Source organism: Cervus canadensis, chromosome 5, assembly GCF_019320065.1.
Source record: "Cervus canadensis isolate Bull #8, Minnesota chromosome 5, ASM1932006v1, whole genome shotgun sequence".
In the NCBI taxonomy this organism is placed as follows: domain Eukaryota; kingdom Metazoa; phylum Chordata; class Mammalia; order Artiodactyla; family Cervidae; genus Cervus; species Cervus canadensis.
The window spans coordinates 101,319,630-101,334,676 of NC_057390.1; the positions used below are offsets into that span (position 1 = coordinate 101,319,630).

At 66.2% G+C, this 15,047-nt stretch overlaps 2 protein-coding genes across 10 annotated transcripts; both read right to left on the reverse strand.

Annotated features, from left to right (window-relative positions):
- Positions 1 to 964: 964 nt before the first annotated feature.
- NSMF (NMDA receptor synaptonuclear signaling and neuronal migration factor) lies at positions 965 to 10,179 on the reverse strand. 9 transcript variants are annotated; one of them, XM_043470286.1, is made up of 16 exons: positions 9,429 to 9,763; positions 8,963 to 9,024; positions 7,862 to 8,362; positions 6,614 to 6,689; positions 5,859 to 5,864; positions 5,501 to 5,569; positions 4,635 to 4,687; positions 4,192 to 4,281; positions 3,518 to 3,642; positions 3,340 to 3,423; positions 3,111 to 3,144; positions 2,943 to 3,013; positions 2,659 to 2,738; positions 2,438 to 2,540; positions 2,199 to 2,274; positions 965 to 2,078 (listed from the first exon to the last, which is right to left on the reverse strand). In XM_043470286.1, the coding sequence occupies exons 1-16, from the start codon at positions 9,497 to 9,499 to the stop codon at positions 1,981 to 1,983; spliced, it is 1,599 nt and encodes a 532-aa protein (XP_043326221.1). In that variant the 5' UTR covers positions 9,500 to 9,763; the 3' UTR covers positions 965 to 1,980. The 9 variants fall into 9 exon arrangements, with proteins under 9 accessions (XP_043326221.1, XP_043326225.1, XP_043326230.1 ...); XM_043470290.1 differs by lacking the exon at positions 4,192 to 4,281 and having other exon boundaries at positions 9,429 to 10,179; XM_043470295.1 differs by lacking the exon at positions 8,963 to 9,024 and having other exon boundaries at positions 9,429 to 9,765.
- Positions 10,180 to 10,320: 141 nt separating this feature from the next.
- LOC122442441 (patatin-like phospholipase domain-containing protein 7) lies at positions 10,321 to 14,067 on the reverse strand. The gene is made up of 10 exons (XM_043470306.1): positions 13,967 to 14,067; positions 13,710 to 13,826; positions 13,501 to 13,570; positions 12,831 to 12,947; positions 12,214 to 12,362; positions 11,718 to 11,870; positions 11,531 to 11,641; positions 11,123 to 11,207; positions 10,809 to 10,912; positions 10,321 to 10,670 (listed from the first exon to the last, which is right to left on the reverse strand). Exons 1-10 carry the CDS (start codon positions 14,036 to 14,038, stop codon positions 10,638 to 10,640), a joined length of 1,011 nt encoding a protein of 336 aa, XP_043326241.1. The 5' UTR covers positions 14,039 to 14,067; the 3' UTR covers positions 10,321 to 10,637.
- Positions 14,068 to 15,047: the final 980 nt, after the last annotated feature.

Consider the following 15,047-nt stretch of genomic DNA (forward strand, 5'->3'; position numbering starts at 1 on the left):
GCTTCTGGTGGTTCTGTGCGTGAGGGAGGGAAGCTTGTGGACCAGATGCAAGACCTCAAGTCTTCCGAGGGCAGACCCTGCCAGCCCTGATCCACCAGGGTGACCCTGAAGACTGTGGGACAAGCCTACTTGCTGAAGCAGCCCAGATAGACTCCAGCATCCCCCGTGGGAGGCCGGGAGAGGGGCGGGGGCATGTGACAAAGCTTCTGGCAGCCCTGGGTCAGGTCTGCAGGCCACACAGCCATCGTGCCTCCTAAGCCCAGGGTGAGGTGGGCGGGTCTCACTGGAGGGCTATCCGCCTGGCCCCTCGCCCAGACTTTCATCTAGAGTGAGTTCTCCTGGCGACATCACCCCCTTCCAGGTTGCCAGCCTCCAGGTCCCCGGGACCTCCGGCCTCCCAGCCCTCACTTGGGCCACCATGGGCAGCCTCCCACCCTCCCCAGCCCTTGGTAGCCCAGATGAACCCACCTGGCACCTGCTGATCTGCCCACAGGAAACTGGACGAGGAGCCTCCAGGGAAGCCAGGCCTGGATGGACCCAACCACATCCTGGCCACTGGGTGCAGGGGGCACGGGGCACACATGGGGGTGGCCGGCCAGCCCTGTTGTCACTTCCTGGCCTCCCGTTGTGGATGCACTGCTGACTACGTGGCCCTCAGCTCTGTGCGCAGGGGTGGGGCAGAGGCTGCGGGGCGCAGTGTCTCTGCCCTCATCTGCAGACCACCCACCTGCCGGCAGCCCCTCAAGGACCTCCTCTTTCCCACAGCCTTTCTCAGAGCCCTGGGAGCCTCCTCCCCAGACCTCTTACGGAGTGTGCCCTTGGTGGGCATGCCTAGCAGTCCCTGCTCCTCAGTCCAGGGTGCATAGGCGGCCACCACAGCAACAAGCTCAGACCAGCAGGCCCGGAATCTCCCGGGTCCAGGGAGGCAGAGGACAGCGCTGAGAGAGGAGACCCACGCAGTGGCCGCAGCGGAGGGTCAGATTTAATGGTCACTCTATGGGGTGTCGTACATTGTTCAGAGCCCGGCACGAGCCCCCACTCCCCTTGACTGGGGACACAGCCTGTGTCTCAGACCAGACTCTGCACAGGGGGGCCAGCCCCCGAGCGCCAGCTATGTACAAGGGCCCGCCCGCTGGGCCATGGCAGGCTGCGCACGCACAGCCCAGCGGCTGCCCCGCCCTCACTTGGGCCAGGCTGCGGGGTCCAGGCCACCATGGAGCGGGCGGCAGGGGTCTCACCCGCCAGGACCCAGCCCTGGTAGGCCCCGCCAAGACCCCGGGCCCCTGCACCGGGAGAGGCCTTCAGAGCTCGGCCGCCAAAAGCTGAGCTGGACAGCAGCAGGGAGCCGGGTGGGTACAGGGGGCCGGGGAGCAGGCAGGGCCTGGCTCGACCCAGGGCGCCCTCCGAGTGAAAGGAAGGCGTGTCCCCGCTGCCCCCGGGCACCCCCGCGGGGCGGCGCCAAGGTCAGGGAAGCAGGGTCGAGGGCAGCGCAAGCACAGACCATCAGGGACTCCTCCGGGGACGGAGCCAGGCCGGGCAGACAGGCCGCCCTGGTGCTGGTGATCGGATACGGCAGGGCTGGGGAGCTGAGGCAGAGGGTCCTGGACACACATTGAGCCGGGTGATCTACGCCATGACTAGTAACGTAGCACTTAACTAGTTAACTAGTAACGCTGCTTCCCTTTGAATTGTCTCAGGGGTTGTAGAAAATTGCACTTATTTCTATGAACCTGCAGAGGCGCCGCCCCAGCACTGAGCCTCCAGGCGAGGCCCGGGCAGCATCCGCCAGCCACGGGGGGGCTCCTCCGGGGCGCGGGGGCGGTGGCCGCTGAGACCCGCGGTGCCGTGAGGACGGGAGCCCTGGGAGGGAACCTGAGCGACGTCTGAGATGCCCTGAAGTGGCCGTGAAGACCGGGACCCACGCGGCACCGGGCAGCCCGGCGCCGGTCTGAGGGAGCGGCCGGGCGGTGGTCTCGCCCCTCACAGAACGTCCTCAAAGTCCAGCAGCTTCGAGTGCTGGCGGCTCTTCCACAGGCGGTACAGCCGGAAGTCAAAGTAGGTCTCAATCATCTGCTTCCCTGAGGCAGGAGGGGTGAGGGCGCGCTCAGCCCCGCCTCCGGGACACCACCCCCCACCCCGCGGGGACACCCCCCCCACCCCCGCAGAGACGCCACCCGCTGCGGGCCAGCCCAGCTCACCTTGAGCCGACAGCTCCAGGGGCGACTCGAAGATTACCCTGTAAGGAGTCATGAGGGTCCTGAGGTTCTGGAAGAGCTGAAAGGAGGGAGTGGACTCTTGAGTGCAGGGCAGAGCAAGAGAGCGGTGGGCAGAAGCGGGGCTGGGTGAGCAGGAAGTCCCAGCTGGTGAGGCCAGGCACTGGGATCTCTCTGGGAGGGCTGAGACGAAAAGGGAGTCTGCAGGAAGTGGGGTGCTGTACCTTCTCCCCATTGGGGTTCCCCAGGACGTAGCAGCCCATGACGTGGATAACGTTCGGCTCAGGGTTCACTTTGCTCATCAAGCGGCTCAACCGCTTCCAGAAGCTGGTGGGGAAGGGGTGATCACAGGCGGCCTCCAGCCCGACCCCCAAGTAAGAGGGGACATGGCACTGCAGCAGACACCGCCCCCCGCCCCCCAGCCCCCGGGGCACCCCCTGCTCACTGGATCATGTCCTCTTCCTTCTCCACTTTGGCAAAGGTGGCCACCTTGTTCTTAAGCAGGTACAAGTGTCCTGGGCCACCCTGTGAGAGTCTGCGGTTAGGGGGATGGGACTGCACGCTGGGGGTGTCCCCAACACATGGGTGTTAGGGTTAGGGTTAGGGTTACCCTAACCCTAACCCCAACATGGGTGTTCCCCCAACACATGCAGACGCAAACGTGCACGTCCCTGGAGGTGGCATCCTCCACCCCTGCCCCACTCCCAAGCAGGAAGGGCTGAGCCCTACCTGGCAGAAAATCAGCATCTTCCAGATTTTGGCCCCCTTGTGGTAGATATTCAGCTTCTTCTCTATCTCCTCTGGGGAGGGAGGGGTGTGAGTGCTGCCCCCACCATCTGTGTGCTCCCCCCACTCCAGCCCCGAGACCAGAAGGCAGAGGGGTCAGAGGGCACATACCCAGAATGTCCTCGAAGGTCGCGTGCTCGTGGTCCTGGGGGAGACAAGACCCCAGGTCAGAGCCCCTCTCGGGCAGTACCCCCCACCCGACCAGAGATGGGGCTGGGGGCACTCACGTAGAGGATGGGGATAGCACCTGCCACCTGACCCCGAGATGGAGCTGGGAGCACTCACAGAGGATGGGGATAGCACCCCCACCCGACCCTGAGATGGGGCTGGGAGCACTCACGTAGAGGATGGGGATGATGGCGGGGTCGTCCCTGCGGATGATGGTGGGGATGTACTCGGCTTTGGGCACTTTGGAGGAGATGAGCTGCGGACAACAGGGGAGGCACTCAGGGCCCTGGCCATCCTGGAGCCCCTCCACCCCGCCCCCACCGCTGAGCAGTAGCTGCACCGGGCCTCACCATGACCTTGGGTGGCACGAAGCCCTCAGTGTCGCAGGCTACGGCCTCCAGGCCCTTCTCAGTCTCCCAGTCCAGGTCCTCGAAAGCCTCGCCCAAGGTGCAGTGGGAGCTCTGCAAGTCACTACCTGGAGGGCAGAACGTGCCACCAGACTGAGGACCATCTGCAGTACCCGCCCTGGCTGCAACCCCAGAGACGGGCAGGGGACAGAGCCAGCAAGCCATGTCCCAGAGGGTCCTCCAGGCCAGCAAGAAAACCAGGGCGGTTAAGAGAGCCAAGCTGAGGGCAAGCCGGGCTGCTGCCAGCAGCTGGAGGCCGCCTGGCGGGGAAGGCCGTGGGCCCTAGGGCAAGGCCAGTGGGAGCCGGGGTGCAAGTATTAGTTCCAGCCCAGCGTGCCCGGGGTCTGGGCCAAGTTGAAATCAGGTACTGCAGGTCTCCGGCGTGAGGGGCACCAGGCAGGGTAGACAGCAAGCCCTGGCCCTTAGTTACCCCTACCCAGAAGACTGGAGGTGTCAGAGCGCCCCCCTCAGTCTGACAAACCGAGGTCCAGCGGAAGCGCAGAAGCCTAGCCATCCGGCTGCTGGAAGCCTGGGGCTGGGGGCCTAGGGGAGCCTCTGGGGAAGGTGGGCCGGCCTGCGGCGCCGGGCACCTACTGTCTCGGGAGTCGGGCACCTACTGTCTCGGGAGTCGTGAGAGGTGTCGGCTTTCATGGGGGTGGGGTCGCTCCAGGACCGGCTGAAGCTCCGCTCGCGCCGCTCGGCGAACGCTGCAGTGAGAGCAGAACCCGTTAGGGACGCGGCCTGCAGCCACGCGAGGTGGCTGGGACCGGGGGCCGAGCAGGACGCGGGCCGGTGGGGTCTAGAGGGTGCAGGATGCTGCTGCAACGGGACGGGTGGGAGAGAGGCAAAAGGCAGACCGGGCAGGGCTGGGGGTCACGGGCGGAGTCTGCGTGAAGGGGCGGGGCCCTGTCCTTGGGCGGAGCCTCGGTGTGTGAAGGTGCCCGCTGGGGACGCCCGCCTTGGGGGCGCAGAGAGCAGCACGCCAAGCCCCAGTCGGCCAAAAGCTGCGCCCCCCACCCTAACCCTAACCCCCACCCGTCCGCCTTACTCTGGGCCTTACTCTGGGCCTTCACCCGCCGGCTGCCGACCATGCGCAGGTGTTTGCGGAAGTTCCTAGGGGTGGAAGCACGGGGGTGCTGGTGAGGGCCGCCAGGAGGGGTGAGCAGCCCGTCCCCGACTCCGCCCCTTTCCGTCAGGGGTGCCCTCCCGGCGCCCCCAGCTCTCTCACAGGCCAATCCCACCCGGTCCCTCCCCTCCCCGAGCCCTCCCGCCCGCTGGCTGCTGGGACACTGGCAAGGTTATCAAGCTTCCTGTCGCCCCCCACCCTCCTCCCAGGCCAGGGCTCTCGGTGACCCTGTGCACTTGGTCTCCTATCCCTGCTGCCACCCTTCCCTTCCCTCCCTGCACCCAGGCACACTCTGACCACCCCCAGCCTCCTTCCCAAGTGGTCAAGGGTTCCTGCTTCCCACGCACGATGGCCAGGGCAGCACAGAGGGCCCCACCGCGAGGTGGGCTTGGGGCCAGCAGATGCCTCCACCCCTGATGTTGTGTCCCTAGGCCGCCTCAGAGGCAGGTCTCTTGAACCCCAAACTTTGTGTCCTGCCAAGGCCCCACTTGCAAGACGGACAGTCAAGCTTCCTGGACACATCTGAGGTGAGGGTTGGGAGGGTAAGCCTGCCTGCTGATCCACAGCTCTGGGCTTCGAGGGCCCGAGAAAGGCACGGGTGGGCCTGCTGGCTTCAGTTCAGCTCTCAGCCTGGGAGCTCAGGCCACATGATCCCTCCTGCCTGCCGCGTCCCCAGAGCAGGGCCAGGCCAGTGGTCGCCACCGCCCTTCCCCCATCAGGTCCGCTGGACTGGGGGGGCCCAGGCTAGACCAGAACAGACAAGAGACAGACCCTGGTGGCGAGTGGCTGGCAGGCCCTACCTCTGGATTACAGACGCGGAATCATTCTCCCGTTTCCGGCGCTTCCTCTCCGCGTAGCCCCTGAACACCCTGGGAAACCGCCACGAGTCAGCACTGCCCTTGGCCGCAGGCGGGAGGGACAGAGACGTGGGGACGGAGGCACCCAGGGCCCTGGGCCAGACAGAGGGCCCCGGCCTGCCTCGCCCTGTCCTCAGCGCAGCTCCCAGCAGGCCCTGGGGCAGTTCAGTGCTCGCTGGGACCCAGCACGCCCTCCTGGCCAAGGCCCAGGTCCCTGGCCTGCCCCGACCTACTTGGGGGTGGGAGAGTTCCCCAGGGACCACCACCATGCCCTCAGGCTCAAGGTCCTCATGGTACTTACGAGATGCTGGAGTTGCAGCGGGAAACGGCAGCGTGAGAGAGAAGACACAGTGAACAGAGACCCTCAGACCTGACCCCACTGGGGTTAATTTCCTTCTTGTCACTGACTCGAAGGGTCCCTCACAGGCACCCCAGGGTGCCAGCTATGCCACGGGCCAGTCTTTTAAAGGGCAGCAGATGCTGAGGTCACGGTGACCCAGGCCACCAGGTGCTGGTCAGGCTGCTCAGAGGCCTGACTGTGTGCCCTGCCCCTGCTGGGGCCCAAGGCAGAGTGGCCCCCGTCCAGCCTGAGGGTGGCAGCGCACGCCCCAAGGTCGTTTGCAGGGAGCGTCTTCAGAGTGGGGGACACTGCAGCAGAGTGCCTCCCTGGAGGGAACTCCTCGACAGAATACCCAGCCGCGTGATGGTCAAGAGCACGCCCCCCCAGGGGACTAAGCTGTGATCACTCGCGGTGTGTGCAAAGGCAAGGAGGCCACTGTTTGGAGCGTGCACCAGGGCAGAGCCGGGCGGTAGCCCAGGAGAAGCACCCCTGCTGGTGACTACATCAGCTGCAGCGCCCCCCCCGCCCCGCTCCCCAAGAGACGGGACAGGGCAGTGGGGGCAGGACGGGGTGGGGGTGGGCCGGGGTGTGAGCAGCTGGGCCCGCCTTCCCGCAGGCTGACACTCAGGCAGAACGGGCGGAATGGGGGGCCGTAGCTCCTGAACAGCAGGAAGAGGCCCCCGGCCTGGGCCCCGTGCACAGCAGACACAACTCACGCTTGCATAGTTGTGGTTGCCGTCTGGAAACTGAAGAGGTTTTCCTTGGGGAACCAGGTACGGATGGGGACGTCATCTGGAAGAGGCCAAGGGGGCAGTGACTAGAGTGGCTTAGGGGTTCCTGAGCCCTTCCCCACCTGCCCGGGGCGGGGGATGTCCCTGAGCACAGGGTTCCCTAGACCCATCCCAGGTGGGGGGCCCGGTGCCGGGCCAGCAAGTTCCGAGGCCCACTCAGCTGTTCAAGCCGCGACAACTCAGCGGCTTCGTGATGCTCGTCTTTGCTTGGCTCTCCCCCTGCTGCCCACAGCAGACACGTGTTCCCCGGAAGGCACAGCCGGCCTCCAGGGCGCCCAGGAAAAGCATGACTTGTCGCCTTCAAGCCGGAGGGGCGGGGCAGGGACCGTGGCTGCAGGCTCTCCTGGGGCTCTAGGGCCTTCTCTGCCACCCAGACATTCTGGGGTCCACTTGGTTGGCCCTCACCTCTCCCAGACCTTCCTGGTGGAGGCCCTCACCAGGCAGGGAGATTGACCCTTCCCAGGGGCCCTATAGCCCCCAGACAGGGTGGGCTAAGGTCACTCTACTCTCTTCCCTGACCCTGTCCCAGAACCTGGCCTGTGTTCCTCAAAGGAGCACGAGGGCCTGGAGATGCCCGCACCCCTGGCCTGTGCCCTGATGCCCGCTGGGTTGCTGATTTGGAGGCTCAAGAGGTGCCCGGATAGCACATGGCGGGTCTGCCAGGTAGAATTCTGCTCTTCCGGAAATGACGGGCTTAGAGCCCAGAAGCATAGGGCCACCTGAATGTCCCAGGCAGCTCCTTCCTGACAGCAGGTCTCCAGGGCTCCTCAGCCATGAGCATTGCTCGACAATCTTGGGGGGGGCTCTACTAGCTGGCCAGGCCCCCGACAACTATGTGCCTCCCTTGGTGAGCGGGAGTCCCACTGGGTGGGTGCCAGGGCAGGGACTGTCCCCCAGGACTCCCGGGAGGCAGCCCCACCTTTCCATTCAACCAGCCTTGCTGCCTGTTCTGCCCTTAAGACTCTCCCGGCCCCCTCGGCCCCCTCGCTGGGGAAGCATGCCTGGCATGACTTGGTGCCGGCAAGCCTGAAGCCAGCCATGAAGCCTGACTGGGTATGGGGTGTGGCAGCAGGACGCCACCTGCGGGCGGTTCCTGAAGCGCCCTGCACTGTCCGGGGCTCCCGGCGCTTGCTACTGCAGAGGAGGCTGCCCGGCCCCCAACCAGCCCCTCACCAGACACTCGGTCGACGCTGTACATCCTCTCCAGCTTCTTGCGGCGGCTGGGAGCCTCAGGCAGAGGCGGCTGGTCCACCCCAAAGGCCTGAGGGGAGGGACTGGGGGCGAGCTGGGCGCATCCGGGACACTCCTTGGAGCCCTGGCGGCTGCCTGCCCAGCTCTGGCAGGGCCTGCTGACGTCCTCGTGACTGCCGCCCGGGCTGGCGCGCAGGGGCTGGCTGTGGTGGTGGGGGTGCCGCTCCCCCTGCCGCCGCCCCTTCACCACAGCCAGCTCGATGGCCTCGGCCTCCGGGCCGGGCAGCAGGGCCGGCTCCCCTGAGATGGTGTACACGCGGGGCTGGGGGCCCTCACCGGCCGGCTTCCCGCTGGCAGCCTCCTCCGGAAGGCTGCCCTCATAGCGGCCGTTGGAGATGAGGGAGAGGCGGCGCTTGTTCTGAGGAGCCGGCTGCATCTCGGGGGACCCGTCGTGGCCAGAGTAGGCGTCAGCCAGCAGGTGGTCTGGGGGAGAGGCACCAGGTGAGCTTGCAGCCTGCTGGTCCTGCCCTCCCATCTCCTGGTGCTCTGGAGGCAGGGAATGAACACCCAGCGGGTGCCTGGCCCACTGACCAAACCCTGGGCCCTAACAACTTCACAAAGGGCTTTCTGAGCTGTGCCATGCCCCAGAGGTTCATACTTCACTTCCATCGGGGCCCCAAGCCCCTCTTCTGTGCGTGTGGGTGATGGGGGGCAGGGACAGGCAGGCCACCTCCCAGCCTGCCACCGCACCCGTGTGCCCAGTGCCAACTTCTCCCCTCCCCCCCACCAGCTGGCCCCCAGAGATAGTGGTGCCAGCCCTGGGGGGTGCCAGGAGGCCTGTTGCCATGCCAACGGCCCAGGCTGGGTGGGTGCCATGGTGATGAGTGACTCGCAGCTCCTCCTGGGGCTCTGGGCCAGGGAGGGCAGGGGGCGTGAGGAAGCCAGCCCAGCAGGGCGGTAGCTACCTGCTCACACCACACAGTGTGCAAGGGCTGTGTCTGCCTGGACAGGGGACAGCACACCCTCCCCTACATTAGGAGCTATGGGTGGACCGGGTCCTGACACCGCCTCACGTGCCCCTACCTGCACCGTTCCGGTTTTCGGGGTGACTCTGGGACAGGTACTCGCCAAACGCTCGGGCTGCTCTGAGGGGGTGGACAGCGGGGTGCGCCGTCAGGGCACACCACCCACTCTGGCGCCCCCACCCCCCACCCACACCCTCTGCACCTGCAAGGGAGGGCTCAGGGGTCATCCCCAGCAAGCACTCCCATCCCACCTCAGACCGCCCAGGGCTGGCAGGTCGCAGTTCCGGGGACCTTGGCGCCCCGCGCATCTTGGCCGGACCTGCAGGCGGGGCCAGGGTCTGCTTTCCCTCCAGCCCAGCCGCCCAGTGCGTGTGGGGGTCGTGAGGTCGGGCACCTCGCCCACCGCAACCTCAGGGAGGGGAGCTGAACGGAGGTGGGGGCGGGCGCCGGCTACGCGCATGCTGCAGGGACCGGGACGGGGCGGGGGCGGCGCTGGCCCCCGGCGGGTGGCCCGCCGCACTCACCGCACTTTGGCCGCCACCGAGGACATGGCCTCGCTTCTTAGCGCCCTCCTCCGGGAGGCGACGGCGCCCATGGTCGAGGCGGCGGCGCATCCCCAGGCCTCAGAGCGCGCCCCGCGCCCGCCGCCTCCGTCGAGGGTGCCGCGCCGCGCCGAGGACTGGGATCAGGCTCGGGCTTGGGCTCGGGCTCGGACTCGGGACCCGCATGGCAGCTCCGGGGCCCTCCGCGCGCCCCGCAGCACCGGACAGAACGGCCAGGCCCGGGGGTGGCGCTCCGCCCACCGAGACGTCAGGGAGGTGGAAGCCCCGCCCACCTGGCGTCAGAGCGGGGCGGGGCTCAGTGAAGCCCCGCCCGCCCCACAGGCAGTGGGCGGGGCCGGGGACCCGCGGCGCGGGGCGGGACCAACCGGCTCTGCCCTCTAGGCGCTGCGTCCGGAGCCAGGAAACCGAGGCCTGCGGTCCCCTGGCCACAGGATCCCAGGCCTGGTCAAGGGGCTCCCTGCTCTCGCAGACCCACGTGCCCCGCTCAGAGACCTGCAGGGACCGTGGACCCCAAAGTCAAAGGCCTGACAGATCTCTTTTTTGTACAAAAGGACTCCCTGGCACTGTTTAATGATCTGAAAAGCCAAGTGCCCGGTTCATCTTAGGGAAGAATCTTGTGTACAAAGTGGGAACAACTCCTGAGAGCTCCAGGGGGCTTCATGCTTGGTTGGGAGGATACCAGCAGCATCCCGACCTTGGATGCCATGCCTGCCTGGCTTGGGGTCCTGGGGTCCCACGTGGTCACCTCACAGGCAGGCAGGCAACACTATACCCTGCAGGGTCAGGACTGTGAGCTGCCCATCTTGGTGGGGCCCCTGGCCCAGGGACCTCGGCACAGGGACCACATGTCCCACATAATCAGATCTACCTTTATTGACAGGCAAAGCAGAAATACAAGGACTCCAACACGAGAGGCCACAGGGGCTGACACAGCCCCGAAGACTGCTGCATGTGCAGGGGATGCCAGGGCCAGTGGCCCCAGAGAGACGCTCCACCCTGGGCCCCAGCGGGTCTCCCTGGCAGGCTGGAAGAGCTGCAGGACCTAGGCACTCTGAGATGGAGCCATGGGAGGTGCTGGCTTCAGATGCTTCAGGGTGGAAACTTCTACCCATCTTGGTCAGAGAGCTGGGGTGCTGAGGAGTCCTTGGGTGGTTTGGGGGAAGCCAGACCTCAGTGCTGATGCCGAAGCGAGGGCTCATCCTCCTGTTAGTAAACAGCACATGGTCAAGGTCAAGGTGGGGGCAACCCTGGAGGGCAGCAGGGAGGCAGCAGCTGGCCTTGCTTTGGAGCCCTCAGAGCGCATGGCTCAGCCAAGGGGCACAGGGTGTCCAGGCAGCTCACCGAGTCGGAGCCCTGGTCGGCTGGGGCACTTTGGAAGTCAACGTACGCGTCCTTGGGGCCGCCCAGCAGCACCTCCTCATACTCAGTCTGGTAGTCAGACTCATCTGGGCAGACAGCAGGGCCGTGTGGGTCACCTCCTGAGAGCAGGGGTGGGCCACACACAGGCAGGGGTCCCGCTGTGCAGCCAACCAGGTCTGGGGGCTGCCGGAGGGAGCCTGGTGCCCAGGGCAGCTTATTGAGAGTGACGGTCAGGAGGGGACGTTGCCACCACCACTCCCAGCTGTTGGGCATGTATGTCTCGGGGTCCAACTCACCGTCCCCTGCAGCCACCTTGGCAGGCTCGATACGTGATACAATCTCAGCAAGGTCCGTGAAGGAGGCGTTGGGGCAGGTGAGGACCTAGGGGCAGAGGCGAAGAAGACATCTGACCTGCTCCTGACTGCACCCCGCCCTCTCTGTGACCCTCCGTGGTCCCAGCCTCCGAGTCGGAGGGGGGCGTGGATGATGGACAGAGTCCTGAGCAGCCCCCACCCAGAGCACCAGCCTCCCCCGATGAGCACTTCCCGGGTGGAGAGTCAGAAGAGGTCCCTGCCTTCTGGCCCCTGGGACGGGCAGGGGCCCCCTGCCCTCCTAAGTGGCTGAGCGGGGGTGCTGAGGTGCCGCAGGGTGAGGACCAGACGATGGGTCAAGGTGGGGGAGAAGCCGCCTGCTTAGGCACTCACGTCCCACGCCTTCATCTTGCTTGTCCCCTGCCGGTCCTGCAGCATCTTCTCCAGCACACCGCTGCGACTCCAGATGTCAAACACTGTCCGGCCATGCTGGTACCCCACCTCCTGCACACACAGGGAAGCCCCATGACGGGGATGGGAGGGCAGAGGGGCCCAGGGTGCAGCCGGCCTGGACACTCACGCAGATCTCGTCAAACTTGCTGAACTCCAGGGTGCCATAGCTGTCAATTGGGGGGCGCAGGTACTCGCAGTAGTCACGGCTCTTCACCATCTCCAGCTGCCGGACACAGCACACATAGGCCAGGCGCGTCTGGATCTCAGCCATGTTCAGCACCTGCCCAGTGGCAGTACTAAGTGTGGCTGTCCTGTCCCCACGTGGCTCCTGGCCTCTGTCTGGGCACAGCCACTGTTTCTTCCCTGGCCCCTCCAACCCCTCCCCTCCCCCATGGGGAGACTATTTCTGCCGGACCTGCGGAGGGAGACAGGCATCCACCAGGGGCTCTGGAGCCTTTACACATGTCCCCCTCCCCAGAGCTGGTCCCAGGCAGGCAGGGACCACCCCCTGCTGGACCCAGAGTCTGGAAGGCACTACTTCCTCCCTGCCTATCTCAGGGTCTCAGGGTCATGGGCACCAGGGCGTGGGGAGGAGTGGCCAGGGCAGGCGGGTCTGGGCCCACCTTGACCTTCGTGGCCAAGGGATTCCAGCGCTTCCACAAAAGCCACCATCCCGAGAGCGCGTCCCCGTAGTTGGTGAGGTCTGTCTCATCCCGGCTGCCCACGTCGATGGCAATCACCACCTTTGCCCCCATTGACCTGGCCACATCCGCTGGGGAGGAGGTGGCCTGGTGACCATGGGGACAGGTGTGCAGAGCCTTGGGTGGGAGCACAGCTGAGGGGAGGCTGGGGCAGAGCTAGGGGTGGGGGCAGAGCCTGCCTGAGAGGTGCTGGGGGAGCACGCGGGCCTGTGGGGCGGGTCTCCTCTCCACCGACACAGCGAGACCTGTGCGGGGGCTGGCGAGCGCAGAGCCGTCCAACAGGTGGCCGGCGTGCCCCAGGAGGGGCCGTGCCCACAGCAGCCCCGACACCTGCAGGCTGTTAGTTCTCGCTGTGGGCACAGATGGGCCCTAATTGCACCGGCCGCCACTTGGCCTTGCTCTGAGCCCTGAGCACTGTGGAGCCGGCGACAGAGCCATCTGCTGGGAGCGTGTCTGCGCGCCTCCTGCACTGCCCCAGCGCCGGGCACACGGAGCCATGGGGTCAAGCAGGCGGGCACCCCTCCCCGCCCACCCGGTACCTGGGAGGTTGTTGATGTAGCCCCCGTCCATCAGCAGGTGCCCATCTTTGGGGTCGCAGAGTGGGGGCATGTAGCCCGACAGGGACATGCTGGCACGCACGTACCTCCACAGTGATCCTGGAAGGTGTGCAGGAGTCGGGAGAGGACAGCAGACCTCCGCTGCCAGCAGCTCAGAGCCTCGCCCAGACAGGTCCCGAGCCCCGTACACCTGGCCTGGCCAGGGCACCGGGCCGGGCAGAGGACACCCGCCCCGGGCACCCTCCTCCTCAGAGGGAGCTGGCAGGGCCGGACTTGCTCCAGGCCTCCCCACGTCTCCCCTGGCCACGACCTTCTGCCGGCTCTGCCACCCCACTCACTTCCAACCAGACTCGTTTCAAGAGGCTCCTCAACACTCTGGCCTGGAAAGGGGCCCTCAGCTGCCCACTCATGGGTCGGCTTTCCCCGGGATCCCCATCGAGCAGTGCCAGACCCTGAGTGCGATCTGTACACAGCCATGACCCTCATGCCCCACTCTGCCCCCGTCTCCACTGGGGACCCTGCAGCCTTCAGGCCCGCAGCAGAGTCATCTTGTTCAAACCTCCCCGAGTCCCTTGCCTTCTCTGGGGGGCACCCCTTTCCTGGAGCCACTCCGCTCCCGCTGGGAACATGCTCCCTGAGAGGAGGCACTCACCGTCCGTGTGGACCCGCATGGCAGAGGCGGAGATGTCCGTGGTGATGGTGAAGTACGGGATCCACAGGTCCTGTGAGGGGACAGGACTCAGACGGACCAACCCAGGCTGCCAGCCCTTGATTCTCAGGGCCCAGGGCGTCCAGACCCAGGCAGGCGGAGACTGTGAACTCTGCTGGGGCTCCCAGGGCAGCCCCTGGGGGGAGGCACACCTCGATCTGCCTGTCCTTGAAGATGCTGGAGATGCTGCTGTTGAAGCCAGCCCCGGAGAACATGGAAGTGATGGGGTAGGTCAGGTCCAGCATGGTCTTCACCATCGACATCATGTCCTGGGGGGGCACACAGGGCACACGTGAGGCCCCTGGAGGAGAAGGGGCGCACACCCCTGCCTGTAGGCACAGGCAGCAGCCAACCCCACGGGACCACCAGGAGCCTGAGTCAGGAGAAGGGAGTGGGTACACGGACACACCTGCTTCCTGCAAGCCAGAATGGGGGCCTCCAGGAAGCACCCAGGGCCTGGGGGAGCAAACACCATGGCCATAGTGGCAGGGCCTGGAGGTCCCAGGGGAGCAGCCGCTGACCCCCGGCAGGCTTGACCAACTGGGCCCTTGCTGTTCGCTCAGAGGGACCGGCTGTGGGCACGCTGGGACGAGGCCATCCAGGCCCAGGGCTGGCTGCATGCCCACTGCTGCCCGTGCCTGGGTGCCAGGGCAGGAGCTCCATCCCCCCGACAGAAGCAGGGCCCTGCCGAGGGCCTCATGGCCGAAGCCCCGGGATACCGGGGAACAGAGACCCACCCTCCTCAGTGAGGCCAGACAACTCGGCCTGTGAGCACAGGACCAGGAGTGCCTGACACCTCAGGGCTCGGGGTAAAGGGGAAGGGGCCTCCTCCCTCCCCAGACAGACCTGGAAGGGGAAAGCTCAGGCAGGGGCTGCAGGTGGAGGGGGGCACGTGCCCACGTACTCACGTGGGGACCAGGATGAGCAGAAGGAGCACACGTGCTCTTGGAGGACAGGGACCCAGGACGGCCCGGCATCCCCGGGGTCCTCTGTGGCCAACAAGCCCCTCCCTCCTGAGGAAGCCCCTGCTCAGCACCACCCCCCACGACCCGCCACGGGCCCACAGGCAGGGTCGCAGGATGACCCGCGGGTTCCAGCCCCACACCCGTGCAGGGGCTGCCCAGCAGGCTCCCGTGGCCCAGCACACACTCAGGATGGCAGGATATCAGGCCCGAAGTTCCATGGCTGTTCCCACACCCCCAGACCAGGAGGGTGAAGAAGGCAGAGACCTGCCCGGCTGTCTCTGGGCCCTCACTGTCCCCTGGGGCCACTGCCCTCGCAGGCTGTCCTCAGGAACAGGAGCTTCAGGGACAGTGCATCGGGCAGAGGGCCTGCTCTGAGAGCTTCTGCACAGAGCACGACCAGCTCCTTTTCTTTTAAAACTGAGAATGCCACTTCCGAGCCCTCTCACAGTCTCAGCGAGGGCTCCGTCCTGCTCCCCAAAACAGACAGAACCCTTAGGAGGGCGGGTGAAGCGCCCCTCCCCCGCT

What these genes read in the sequence shown, in the direction of transcription:
- LOC122442441 (XM_043470306.1), bottom strand. Translation starts at nt 14,038, where the DNA reads ATGGCCATGGTGTTTGCTCCCCCAGGCCCTGGGTGCTTCCTGGAGGCC. An exon ending in CCTTGGCCACGAAGGTCAAG is followed by an intron (nt 11,871 to 12,213) that starts GTGGGCCCAGAC and finishes GCCACTGGGCAG; the next exon opens with GTGCTGAACATGGCTGAGAT. An exon ending in GCAAGTTTGACGAGATCTGC is followed by an intron (nt 11,642 to 11,717) that starts GTGAGTGTCCAG and finishes CTGTGTGTGCAG; the next exon opens with GAGGTGGGGTACCAGCATGG.
- NSMF (XM_043470286.1), bottom strand. Translation starts at nt 9,499, where the DNA reads ATGGGCGCCGTCGCCTCCCGGAGGAGGGCGCTAAGAAGCGAGGCCATG. An exon ending in CTCTCACGACTCCCGAGACA is followed by an intron (nt 3,643 to 4,191) that starts GTAGGTGCCCGA and finishes TCTGCCCTCCAG; the next exon opens with GTAGTGACTTGCAGAGCTCC. An exon ending in AAGGAAGAGGACATGATCCA is followed by an intron (nt 2,541 to 2,658) that starts GTGAGCAGGGGG and finishes CTTCCCCACCAG; the next exon opens with CTTCTGGAAGCGGTTGAGCC.